Consider the following 13,810-nt stretch of genomic DNA (forward strand, 5'->3'; position numbering starts at 1 on the left):
AAAAAAAAAAAAGAGGATATTTCCATGCATTATCTAAGTTGATCTTTTCCACAGCTCTGTAAGGTAAATAGGACAAGTGCTGCTCTAGCCATCATAGAGACAAGACAGCTGAATCTCAGACGACTTAGGTAATTACCCAAGGAATTTAGTTAGTGAGAGATGGAGACAAAATTCAGTTCCGTATATTATGACTCTTAGTTATTTCCTTTGATACTTCGAAGCCTCCCAAGGGCAGATGAAGAAGAGAGAGAAAACACATAGATACTGGCAATAAACTAAAGCTTCTATTTCCTATTTCAAAAATTAAAAGAAAAACCTTATCACTACATTTTAAAACCATTAAACTAGACTAAAATAGCTAAGGATGAGCTAGTCAGCATGGCTATTTCATAGAGAGTGTGACTTTGGATCTGGCAGAACCTGTGTCTCAACTTTGTGGGATTCCTCCTTTAAAGTCTCATGGACTATTAACAGAGATGCATGAAAGGTTCAGTCCCACCTTCCAAGGCTCAAAATTCTCTTTCTGTACAATCATCTGAGAAAACCAAGGGAGGCTAAAAGAGGTCTTGGGGAGGCCACAATTCATTTCTGAATTTTTCCCTAATTGCAATTTTGCCTAAGATCTCCCCTCCCCACAGCTAGAGTTTCCTAAAATAAAATTTCCCTTTTCCCCCAACTTGCTGCCTACATGTATGTTAGAAAAACATTTTATTTCAATGCTCAGAAAACCAAGAAGAGATATTAAGTAAGCAAAGCTTGATTTAGACCACTTCAAAAGTGGTCAAGTTGAATTATTCCTCTCCGTATCCACCACTCCTCCATTTCACAGCAGTAATCTAACCACATTCAAGAGCTCTAAGAAGCAAACTTCTCATCATATGGTCCCCACTCCTTGAGCAACGTCAGTCCTAAGAAAACATTCCAGTATCACACAAATCCTTACGGGCATTCCACAGCCAACCTCAGAACACTAGAATTCCACAAGTCCCTGATCATTCATTTCTTGCTACCTTCAGTTTCATAGGACTCAAATCAGAAAGGCTAGGAAAACTGTAACTCTATAATAACCTGCTTCCACCCTTGCATCAAAAGACTATGTGATTTATTCACACACACAAATGACAGATATAAAGAAAAGCATTTAAAGTTAAGAGAGAAGAAAGAAAACAAAAAGTCAATCTGATGAGTTAGGCAAACTCAATTATCCCTTTTCTATGACAGCAAGAAATTTAAGAAACTATATTGAAGGCAACCAACTCTATACTAACCTGAGGGAAGAGAGAATAAGTTGAATTGTCAATGGTGAAAGAGTATAAAAACTCCCCATCATACCACATGCTCTTCCCCATAGGGGAATTCATTTTAGTCATAGCAAAGAGATGGGCAGGGTCGCAGCAGTCTTCCATTTGTTTCCTAGGAGAGAAAACAGAGAGAGAGAAAAGAACAGCCGGTTAAATGAGGAGCAGATTCATTCACTTGTCATTTCCACAGAGATGTGCCGCCTTACCTCAGTGCCAGCTCACAGAAGCATAGCATCTCCAGGGTGATTAGACTACTATTAATTCACTCTTCTAGCCACCAAAGTGCGTGACTAGAATATTTCACAGTAAAAGAAAAAAAAACGTTTAAGAAAAATACATCAGCTCTCAGATTCAGGTGAGATATGTCAAAAGACAAAAATAATCATTACAGTTGCAGATGTACTGATCAATTCAAACATCCAGGTCCAGAAAAGACTTGGATAGCTAACTTTGGAGACTGTTGAGCTATTCAGCTACAGCAGAGCTATTCAGCTACCAGCATCACTGGGATAAACTCACCCTTCTGGGCTGGCTTGCAGGCTACTCCCCAGGTAACCCCTCAAGTCTAAGCCATGTTTGTTCTATGGGGAAATCTTTATATGACCCTCCACTTAATAATCTACCAGAAATAAATTCCACTTAGTCATGAGTAAAAGAGCTTATTCACCACTTCCACCTCTAGGAAGATGAATAAAATTGCTGGCATAAACCATTTCTGAATGACCTCACGCAGAAATGCTCGCTCGACCTCCTTAGCTGAAAGGGGACGGTGGAGTGGGGGACCTGACTTCAAGTCCTGCCTCTGCAGCTTACTAACTCCATGACTGGGCAAAGAGACAGGGCTGCAGAATTGCCCTATGAGACTTTCGTTGAGAGTCCATTGAGAAGGTACTGGTAGAGCACACAGTGAAAGTTCGATACGTGGTAGGTGTTCTCCTTCTTATTGTTACACTGTCCCAGCCTCATTGTTGCCAGGAATCAGCCTAGTCAGTAAGGTGGCCCCTGCAGCGGGCCCTGCGGTGTGGGCAGGCTTCCTCAGCCTGCCGGGGAGGTGCTCTTCCCGCCACACTTTGCCTCCTCTTGCACTCTCGAGATCTTCGTTGGCTTTGCCTTCACGAAGGTTTCAATGGAAAGAAGGACAGGAGAGAAGGGCTCAAGGCAGACAAGGGGAGAAGAGCTCAGGAAGAAAGCTTTCATCTTATCAAAGTTGCTAGACCGAGTGTCTCTTCTTGCTCCTACACTAGCCCTCCGTTTCTCATCAGCTGCCTCTCTCTTTCCTCTTCTTCTCCACCTTCATTCATTTTTATTGGTGTTTTGCCACTCAGAAGGTGGCTTCCAGAGATGGTAAAGGTTTTTTGTTGTTGTTCTTTGTTGTTGTTGTTGTCCTCGTTTTTTGAAACAGGGTCTCACTCTGTTGTGCAGGCTGGAGTGCCGTCACTGCAACCTCAAACTCCTGGGCTCAAGCGATCCTCCTGCCTCAGTCTCCCAAATGACTGGCACAACAGGCACGTGCCACCACGCCTGGCAAAGGTAAAGTTTTATACTGTACTGCAAACATTTTGTCAAAAGTGCATCCTAGGCTCTTCTTGAATCAACAGAAAACACCTGGACATGGTTTAAGACTATCTTTAAAAATAAGGAGAATCATCATGAGCATGATGCTAAACTTTGGGGGAGGATAGGCTAAATGTTTAGTTCCTATCCCATGTCTGCTGATATCTTATATTTTTTAGTCCTCAGAGCAACCCTAAGAGATAATTAAGCAAATGGTTTTTTATTATTATTATCATCATTATTCCTCCCAATTCTCATCTGAGGAAACAGGCTTAGAGTGGTTCTAGGACTTGCTCAGGTCACACAGGGCAGAGTAGGAAGCCAGGTCTGCAGCGTCCAAGCTTTCTCCTCTTTGCAGGTTACCTACTAGGAACCATTTTGATTCATTTGTATCTTTCTCTGCCCTAAACGAAATGCTGTGTAAACACTGGCCAACTGCCTGCAGTACACCAGGTGCCTGCACAGATATTTTTTCTACTTCATTCTCACAGTAACCCATGAGCTGGATGACTTTAAGATTCTTTTCTCAAGTAATTTATCTCAGGTCACATAACTAGTGAAACGGTGGGGCAGAGCTTTGCTCCCAGGTCTTTGTACCTCATATCAGGTACTTATTTCCAACAAGACCATGGCTCTGGCCTCCAACCAGCTGAACGTGCCATTCAGTACAAAGTGCTACAGGAGGTTCAGAAGGAAAATTTGTCACAGCCATGTAACACCTTACGTTGCCTAGTACCTGGCAGCTTGCAAATCACTTTCATATTTGTTTCCTCTTTGCATCCTCAAAATAGCCTGAGAAGACAGGTTACATTATTCTGAATTTATGGACAGTGAAACTGACACTGAGACTCAGAGACTTGTTTAAGTTCATTAGGTTAGCAAATGTTTTCTTAATTATTGATAAAATATGTATTAGATGATGTTGAATCAAATTCTCATCTCCTTCTACAGCATCACCATGCTAGGGCAATCGTACCTTTTGTAGGAAACCAAATACACTATAGAAAATACAAAATTTCACAAATGATAGAAATATTGTAAAATCCAAGAGGTATAGCAAATTCACAGTGATCAGACCACTCTTTGCAATATGAGTGGTTTTTCTATCATAAACTCTTAAACTTCTCCCTTCATCCAGAATGCCTCCACATCTTCCCTCTGCCATGACCATCTCTGGGGGGTGACTGAAAAGAAACCACAATGTGGAAATGTGTATGCATATCCCATGTGCCTGAGTGGGGTCCTCATTAGCTCACCAGCTACACTGGATATGGTAGCAGCAGCAAAATCAGGAATAGTACTAGCACTCTAGTACTACCAGCAGCAGTACTGATAGTAGTAGTCATTTTAGAAGTCATAGTAGTGATTTTTACTGAGTTCTTACCTAAAACTGTGCTAGGTTCTTGGGATATAAAATTGAATTTAAAATCAGATCTTCCTTCTGAAAACATAATCAAGAAAAGGGGCAACCAACAAGCAAGTGACTTCCTGTGTATGCAGGGAGATGTGACCAAAGTCACGGCAGAGGTGTGCACAGATGTCTGTGGTTGTTTGGAAAAAAGAGGACATTAACTCACATCCAGGGTTCCAGGAAGGGTTTCCTGATCTGAGATTTGCAGCCTGTTGTTTGTGATGTCTAGGAAATTGTCGGATTAAATAATGGACTTCACCGCCATCCAACCTTCAGGTAATTCTGGAGCAGAGCTATAGACCAGCTTTTAGAATTTTTAGCGAATGTGGCTCCTACCCCCTTTTCCATGCTTTGCACTGATGCTGTGTATTATTTGCTTTTCTTTTGTGGCAGACAATAAAATCAGAGGATCAAAAAAGCTAAAGCAATTCCCTTTTCATATTCAAGTTCAAATTGCCAGATCATTAAGTTTCAGTTGCAGGTGAGTTGAGTACTGGAATTAACATCTAATTGCTTTTTATTTGAATTCAAGCTTCAGCAACAGTCGTAACTAATGATGCTATAACTGCAGCATAAGGGTAAATACTTATGAAGCCTGGGAACCACTTGCTAGAACCTAACTCAGGTTCTCATCCCTCCTAATGGAATTCATAAGATCAGTTAAGCTAAGAAGCCCTCATCTGTTGACTGCGCCTACTGACTAGGAAGTCAGATTCTGAGGAAACTTAACAGGCAAATAACGGTGAAAATCCAACCACTCAATTAACAATGCCTAGGATCAGAATGAACTTTGTTATGACCCTTTGAGATGCCATGTTCCACGCTTTGGTCACCAGACAGGAACAAGGTTGGGAGGCTGCCACTCCAATGACTGATACTTTTGTGCCCCTTCCAAGGGATAATTGAATTTGAGACAGGAGGGGTGGGCAAGAATTCTACCTCAGTCTCAGCATCTGGCCAGAACCTACTGTTACACTGTAGCTATTTAGACTTAGCTTTTGGAAGGTTAAATAGTCAGATAGACAAACATCCAAATCAATGCCAGTGCTGGCATCCCTGAACATGCATGTGACAAATGATCAAGTGATCATGTATGTCCCCTTGATATCTAATCAGGGCATCAATGTGAGCAGCACAAACAGGGAGTGTCATCAGAGTTTACTGTTTGTAAGCGAATATGCAATCTACAATTCTTATACGCAATATAGGGGTAAACAGTGACAATCTCTTTATGTGCTTTCTATGTTGAAATTCTATCAGTCAAGTGAAGTGTAAGTGAATATTTAATATTGCAAGAAGAAAATGCTGCAATAATAAATGTATTATGAAAGCTGTTAGTTTTATATACAAAAAAATTCTGAGGAATTATTTACTACCTAGGAGAGTAAATTGTCAGTTAAAGGAAATATTAATTCAGAGCATGTCTGGAATATAACCTTAGGAAAAATACCACATCATTATTCTGCCAACTAATATTTATAAAATTTTAAATAATATAAAGCAGAATAACAGAGTTGACATTAAATAAGTCAGGTCTTCATAGAGTTATTTTACATACTGACACTCAAAACATTAGACAAAATAACCTTGAAGAACTATATTTAATTTTACATTATTTAATTCCATTAAGACAATGAGATTTTCAAGGAAAAAAAAGTCCTAAATTGGAACTCTTTACATCTTGTTATGAAGAACTGAACGTTAAATATTAAATCTGCCCTCAAAATGTTCCATGAGGAATAAATACTCCAAAAACAATATCATGAGAAATCATCTTTGATCCAATCACAATACAGAATTCCTCATATCCCTCTTCCCTGCTTTATTCTTCTCTCTAGCACTTAAAACTATTTATATGCTATATATTTAATTTATAGTCTTGTTTATTTTCCATATCCCTAAGGCCCAGAATATAGAATCCATGAAGGCAGAGACTTCTGTCTTCTGTTCACTGTTGTATCCCCGTTTCCTGAAATGCTGGCTGAGACATTAAAAAAGTGCTTAATATTTATTGACAACCTAGATGCTCATCAACAGTGGATTGGATCAATAAAATGTGACATATATATGGATGAAATATTATGCAGCCATACAAAGAAGGAAATCATGTCCTTTGCAACATGGATGCAGCTGGAGGCCATTATCCCAGGTGAGTTAATAGAGGAACAGAAAACCAAATACTACATGTTCTCACTTATAAGTGGAAGCTAAACACTGAGTACACAAGGACATAAAGATGAGAACAATACACATTGGGGAGTACTAGAACGGGGAGAGAGAAGGGGAGAAAAGAACTGGAAAATGACCTATTGGGTACTACGGTCACTACCTGAATAATGGAATCATTTGTACCCCAAACCTCAGCATCGCACAATATATCCAAACCTGCACATGTACCCTCTGAATCTAAAAGTTGTAATTATAATAAATAAATAAATACTGATTGAATGAATAAATAACAAATAGGAAGAAAAAAGACAGTGTTAGAGAAAGCAGAGAATTGCAACGTGCATTTTGCTTCCACAGTCAAAATTCAAATTTAAGAAGTCAATTCCTTATAGTTTTCTTCTGTGTTGTCTGTTTTGGGACTAAGAAACAAACACTTGTCAAAATAATTGCTTTAGACTGGCAAACATTTTCAGTAGTAGAAGATCCAGGATTTGGGGCATTTGCTGAGCAGTGAATCCCAGTTCCTGCCACTATGTGCTAAATGTTAGTCTTGTTAAAGTAGGCATGTCTGTAGGACTGCAGACACACAGACAGAGACCACAGGAATAATCCACCAGTGGATGGTGCTGAGAAATTACTTTTCCTTCACTATATTGTCAAACTTCCAAATGTTGACATTGAAAATGTTTGGTAAAGTTTCAAATGTAATCTTGTCTCCCCAAAGTTCTTCCTATTCTAGTGATATCTGACTTGTCAATTATTGATTTTAACATTTGGCTTTCAGCCAAAATGTGTATCTGATGCATTTCCTCTAGACAGCTAAATCAATAGTCCTTATTGTAAAGTGTCCTGAGCTGAGTTCCTAAAATTCCTTTTAGACTACGACATGTTGACTCTTTGGGTTAATGTCACAGAGCCTCAGATTCATGACTGAAAATGTTCCCAAGCCTCAATATCAGAGGATGGTTTTGAAATTGAGGTAATAGATATAAATCACTTAGCACATTATATGGCCTTAGTAATTAATTTCATTCTCCTTCTTAATAGTTAGAGACAATACAACTTTGTTTGCTTCACACAATAACAGTTTGCAACTTTTTCTGGCCATAATTTTTAATAGTTACTCCTTCTATTCTCAAACACGTCCCTATTTCAATAATAAGTTGTATGTTCACCATATAAAGAATGGAAGCTGAAAAGTTAAGCATCTAACAAAAGGGGGCTTCTCTTTAAGTGAAGAATCTGGTAGCCTAGATAGGAATCAGAGAAGTTTCTTATTCTAAAAACTAAGTGGCAGATTTCACATGAAAAAGTAGAGTCTGGACCAGTATATGTTTATTTTTTCCCCTGACTTAAAGAAATCTGTCTGAAATAATCAATTTCAAAGCAGGTGTTTTTTTTTTTTTAAAGGGTCACTGTTGGCTGAAGGCCCAGACATATTTTCTATATGATCTAGAACAAGAAGTGGCAGAAGCTGCTCTGAAGAATTTCAGTGAATATTTATTTTCAGTCTCCCTGTTTATATCTACTGGTCTATGTAGCTAGAAAGATTCTAATATTGTGTTTTCAGAATCAAGCAGTAGGGTCTTGCTCACAGAGGAGGAATGGAGGCAAGTGGTGATAAAACTGCCTCTGGGGCAGACAATACTTTTGCCCCAGGTATTGGGGCAACTGTATTGGTTCCCTGCAGTAGCTTACATCATTGATCGAACTGGGCGAAATACACACTCCATATAGAGATTTGTACTCATGTTATTTTTCAATCAAATCTCTTAAATTGTATGAAGCAGAAGTACTTTCATTAGATTATTGCTTTAAAATAATGTTTTCTACAGAAATAATAAAAAAGCCTTTTCAAAGATTAATCTTCTGGATAATTTGCCAGAACTACAAACACAGAGAAAAACAACTCTTATCCACTGTTTAAGCCAGCAAGTAGTCTTGTATTTAGCAGTATTTTATTTTTCACATTTGAAATGACTGCATGATAAAGGAAATGTGTTCCAAAGAAAGGCAAATTAGTGCCACCTGTAATTTGTGTTTCTCTAGTACAGGCAGAGAAAATCGAAAGAAGGAACTTTTGAAACATAAATATTTCAAGGAGGATCTGTTTTTTCTAATACACATTTGTTTTATAATTTATTGAACAAGTACACAGAATTATTTGGATTAAAGAATATCAATGTTTCCAGGAAGGATTTCAATGAATGCTTATTTTTTGTCTTCCTACTCAGGCTTACTGGTCTATACAGCTAGAAAGATTCTAGTATTATCTTTTGAGAACCACTTATTTGTTATTTTAGTAGCTGGAAGTGACTGGGCCTATTCAGGCTGCACTCATTCAGTCAATCGACAAACATTTGCTGAGCAACGTCTATGTGCCTAGTGCTGTTCTAGGCACTGAGGATAAGGCCGTGAATAAACCAGGGGCAGAGGTACGGGGGACACCTTGCCCTCCTAATTCTAATGGAGGAATCAGAAAAACAAAATAAATAATTTACTTGGGTGAGCTGGGAAAGATGGAATTTTTAACAGGGTGACTAAGTCAGTCCTCACCAGGTGACATTTGAGTAAGGACCCGAAGGAGGTGAAGAAGAAAGCCATATGAATATCTGAAAGAAGAGTATAGTGGAGTCAAAACTCTATCTGTCCCCTCATAGGGTCCTGGCTGGGTCTGAAAATTAAATTGACACATGAGAGATTAACTGGAGAAAAGTTTTAAAATTTATTTAATGTAAGTTTTACAGGATATGGGAGCCCTCATAAGAAAAGTAGGACTCAAAGATGTGGCAATACATACATGCAGGCCAGGCACTACGGCTCACACCTGTAATCCCAGCACTTTAGGAGGCCAAGGCTGGAAGACAGCTTGAGCCCAGGAGTTTGAGACCAGCCTGGGCAACATGGTGAGACCTTGTTTCTACAAAAAAATTTTTTAATTAGCCTGATGTGGCGGTGCATGCCTGTGGTCCCAGCTACTTGAGACGCTGCCTGGAGGATTGCTTGAGCCCAGGAGTTCAAGGTTGCAGTAAGTCATGATCACACTACTGCACTCCAGCCTAGGCAACAAAGCGAGACCCTGTTTCAGAACAAACCAACAAAAAGAACTTACTTGATTTTGTACAGGTTGAACAAAGAGATGCAATTGTGGAAAAGTAACTAAACTATGGCGAGGCTAAAGGAAGACAAGATTTATTTTAACTAAGTCTGCTTGTACAGAATTCTCTTGGCTATCCCTCCGCATCAAAGAATGTTTCTTTCTTCCTAGCATATGGAGGGCAGCTTTCACCTGGGAGTTTTTAATCTCCTGCCTTCAGTTAGAAAAAGGGAAGATAAGAATGTCCTTCTTGCATCTGCTGTTCTTCAAGCGTCTTTAGCTTGAAGTAATCCCCGTGTGGTAGTGGTATGTTTTGGGGGTCATAATCTACTGTCCTTCAAAAGCATTCCAGGTATAGCAAACACCAAGTGCAGAGGTCTTAAGGAGGAGCATGCCTCGTATGCTGAAAGGCCATCAAGGAAACCAGTGAAGCTAGAATAAAGTGAGCATGAGACAGACTGGTGTGTTGGGGGAGAGGCTCACACAGGGTTGGGTGCATGCAGCACTTACTCTGAGTGAAAAGGAGAAGAATCTGCCCTCCCTTACAGATCCTAAAGAATAAATCCAACTCCAAAAGCACAGCAAGACATTTGAATTTGACTAGAAGTTGCAATGGAGGATATGGGGCCACTGCACAGCAGAAACTTCATAAAATCTTCCAGTGGATGCCTGTTTCTCTCCTAGACATATTTCTAACATTTTCTCTAACCAGCCCCATCAAGCCCACCCTCTCTCGCTCTTATCTCTGTCCTATCCACAGCAAGGTATCCCTCCATTAGACTCTCCAATTTTGATTCCCCTCATAATCATTTAATACCATGCTTAGATATGAGAAAACCCACCCAAGAAAATATTCCTGTTTTACATGAATTCATATCTTTATGAATAAAATTCTGTTCATCTGTTAATGGCATCACAGAAAAACAGGGAAATGGATATCTACCACATCTGAAGAGTGTGTTTCGGTGGTCTGAAGTTTAAAACACATGTTTGGAGAGATGCAATGAATTCACTTCTGGAGGCTTGAGCAGGAGCATAGGGGTGCGCAGGTCCATCCACTCAGAGAGATGCAGTAGTTGGGCAGTCATTGTGAGAACAGCTGAAAATACGGTCCATATCAGGAGCACCAGTCCCCACATGAGCCCGTATACTCCACTGGGCTTTTAGACATGTATGCAAGTAGCAGATGCTCCAAACTGCAGGCAGTGACTTATAATTGAGCCGCTTCTTGAATATACATGTTTACACAGCAGGGTGGGATGCAGCAAGGATGTCTTTATCCAATCATGGCCCATGGTGCTCCTGAATAGCACTGGGGAGGCCAGACATTATATAATAGATATAAGAACTCCATTCAGAAACACTTTTTCTTTCTTGTTGTAATGACACCTAGATCTGAGATTATGTCTGTGAAAGATGGGGAGAAGTTTGTGAAAGGCAAAGCAAATGAAAGGAAGAGAAAAAAGATACAGAAACAGCATTATGAATTTCTAAATTACACAGATTTTTTAAGTCAGGGAACTAAACCAGCAAACATTAAGATGATCAGGGAAGTGACATATTTCAGAGGGTAAGATCCTGGCGTCAGCTCTGTGGACTCATCCCAGCTGCACTGCCTACTAGATACAGTACTGGACAGTAGCATCTGTCCTGAAATTTTTGCAGATCTTAATTGTCTCTTTCATGATTCATGGCATACACTTCTGGTATTTCTGTGAGTAAGATTCAAAATTATTTTCTGAGAAAAAATTTGGCTTTGTGCTATGAACCATCTTCACAGAATGGAATTCTGTGTAAACACAAGTCAAAGATTCTCAATTTTCTTTACAGAATATTAACTGTGCCACCTGCTTGTCTAAAACATATGGGCCTCTCTACTCAGCACAGAATATCAGCATTTCAGGTTGTCAACAACCTTTAACTGACTGTCATCCAGTTTCCATTAAGGAACGTGCTAGCTGAATCTTATTCTGGGAGCTAGAGTCTTTATATTTGTGAAATTATTAAACATAAATTTGCTCTTTGACCCCGTTTCCTGGCATACAAGTCTTAGAATCCTTAGAAACTCCAAAATGATGTCTTTTTGTATGCTAATTAGTAGACTGGTGGCTAGAGACCCCTAGGTAGATTCAGGATGGAGGCTGATCATTTAAAAGGCCAAAGCATGATTACAGGATTAGAACTTTAAGCCACATCCCCCAAACTCTGAGGAGGAAAGGGTGGCTGAAACCAGTGACCAACGGTTTAATCAAACTGAAATTGACAGGATTTGAATAGCTTTTGTATAGCTGAACACCTGGAGGTTTCTGGAGGGTGATGTGCCTCGTGAGGGCATGGAAGTTCCGCACCCCTTCCTCCATATCTCATTGCATGCATCTCTTCATCTGCATCCTTCGTAATATCCTGTATAATAAACAGTAAATGTGTTTCCCTGAGTTCTGTGAACTGCTCTAGCAAATTAATTGAACCCAAGGAGAAGGTTGTGGAATCCCCAATTTATAGCCAGTAAGTCAGATGCACTGGTAGAACAACCTGGGGCTTGCCACTGGCATCTAAAGTCGGGGGCAGTCTCAGGGACTAAACCCTCATCCTGTGGGATATGACTCTATCTCAGGGACTAAACCCTCATCCTGTGGAATATGACTCTATATCTAGGTAGACAGTGTTGAAACTGAATTGGAAGACACCCAGCTGGGTCCACCACAGAATTGATTGCTTGCTTGTTGGTAGGGAGAAATCCCCATGCATTTGGTCACAGAAGTCTGTGTTGATTGTGTTGAGTGAAAGAATAGAAAAAGCACTTTGAGTTTGTGCGTGGTTTTTTCCCAACTCTCAATATTCTTTCTCTATATCAAGTCAAATCATGAGGAAGTGAGCTATTTATATTACATAAAGGTAACTCTTTTTAAACATCCACCCTATACATGATCATAGACATAAACAAAGCTATTTTCTAGTTCCAGTGGGTCAACTCAGCTCCTCACCAACATATCGTGAAAACAGTCAGGCAGACACTGCCACCTCATCCACCCATCATCCCTCACCTGTTCACTGTGTTCACTGTGTTTGTACTTAATATTGTTTTGCGAATATCTGGCCATCTTGATAGAAAAGTGCAGAGGTATTGAGAGAGTTGAAAGCAACAGTTAAGGAGAAGCATAGGCTTAGTAATGAAAACAAAAGTAGAGATTTTTTTTAAACTTGGAAGCATTGAGAAAATAAAGGATATTACAAATGTAGATGGAACGAATCATTTGACAAGGAGTGAATAAAGAAGCAACAACTGGCAAAAGGGAAGGAAAATGAGAAATGAAATGGAGTTTGGTTTTTTTTAGTTTGCTGAGAAGATAATTAGGTAAATGTAATAGGATAAATACTTGTAGACAAACTTGTCATAATTTAGAATCCAAAGGTATACTAAATTAAATAATATATATTTCATTATTTGGGTATTTTCCAATAAAAATATGTTGTAGGAAAATATTCTTTCTTAAAAAAGTATTCTTTTTAAAGAGGTGAACAATTTTTGTCTAATCCAAAGCTTATTTCTTTTATATATAAAACAAGGTGCAAAAAATTGGGAAATAAGACAGATGTAAAGAAAGTTATAGAAATAAGGAGGTATTTTTTGGTAAAAAAGCTTAAAGAGAAATCATTTTGTATGACAGGGAATCTTATACAGTAAATTTAGTCCTAGAATAAAATGACTGGTTGTTTATGAAAGAGGGATGTTCAGGACAAACCAGAAAGTCCAAACATGTCATGAAGAGTCTGTGTAAGTCCAATAAGCGGCTGTATTAAAAAATGTACAGAGTATAAATCCAATAAGGTGATTTATTAAAAAAAACTTTTATATGATCCAGTTGTCTATAATTAAAGGGAAATTATAATGGTCTTTCTAGAGATTGGGTTTGATGTAAAAGAACACTAATACACTAAAAAATTGATTAGAACAATAAAATTTTCTTCAGGGATTGATTTACTCTTAATAAATTATAAGAGATTTTAATTTTTTAACCCAAAGTTCAACTTTTATTGCATCTCACCATTATCAGTTTTCTCTCCCCTTTTAAAAGCCACAAAATAGTAACACCCTCCTTCAACTCATTTTCAGCTCATACAAGGTTTTTTCCCCTCAAGGTCTGTTTGTTGTGGCCTGATGCTAACAATGTTTTCTTTTCTTTTCTTTTTTTTTTTTTTGAGACAGAGTCTCGCTCTATCACCCAGGCTGGAGTGCAGTGGCCGGATCTCAGCTCACTGCAAGCTCCGCCTCCTGGG

The 13,810-nt window shown here is 39.0% G+C and overlaps 1 protein-coding gene across 1 annotated transcript in view; it reads right to left on the reverse strand.

Annotated features, from left to right (window-relative positions):
- The window catches only part of LOC105535615 (alpha-N-acetylneuraminide alpha-2,8-sialyltransferase), a 97,360-nt gene that overhangs the window by 48,194 nt on the left and 35,356 nt on the right, over window positions 1-13,810 (reverse strand). Inside the window, exon 2 of the mRNA XM_011974756.1 lies at window positions 1,269-1,413. Within this exon, the coding sequence (XP_011830146.1) occupies window positions 1,269-1,413 (145 nt within the window). The remainder of the gene's footprint in view (window positions 1-1,268; window positions 1,414-13,810) is intronic.

The sequence above is a fragment of the Mandrillus leucophaeus genome, unplaced genomic scaffold (assembly GCF_000951045.1).
Source record: "Mandrillus leucophaeus isolate KB7577 unplaced genomic scaffold, Mleu.le_1.0 Scaffold1486, whole genome shotgun sequence".
Taxonomy (NCBI): Eukaryota; Metazoa; Chordata; class Mammalia; order Primates; family Cercopithecidae; genus Mandrillus; species Mandrillus leucophaeus.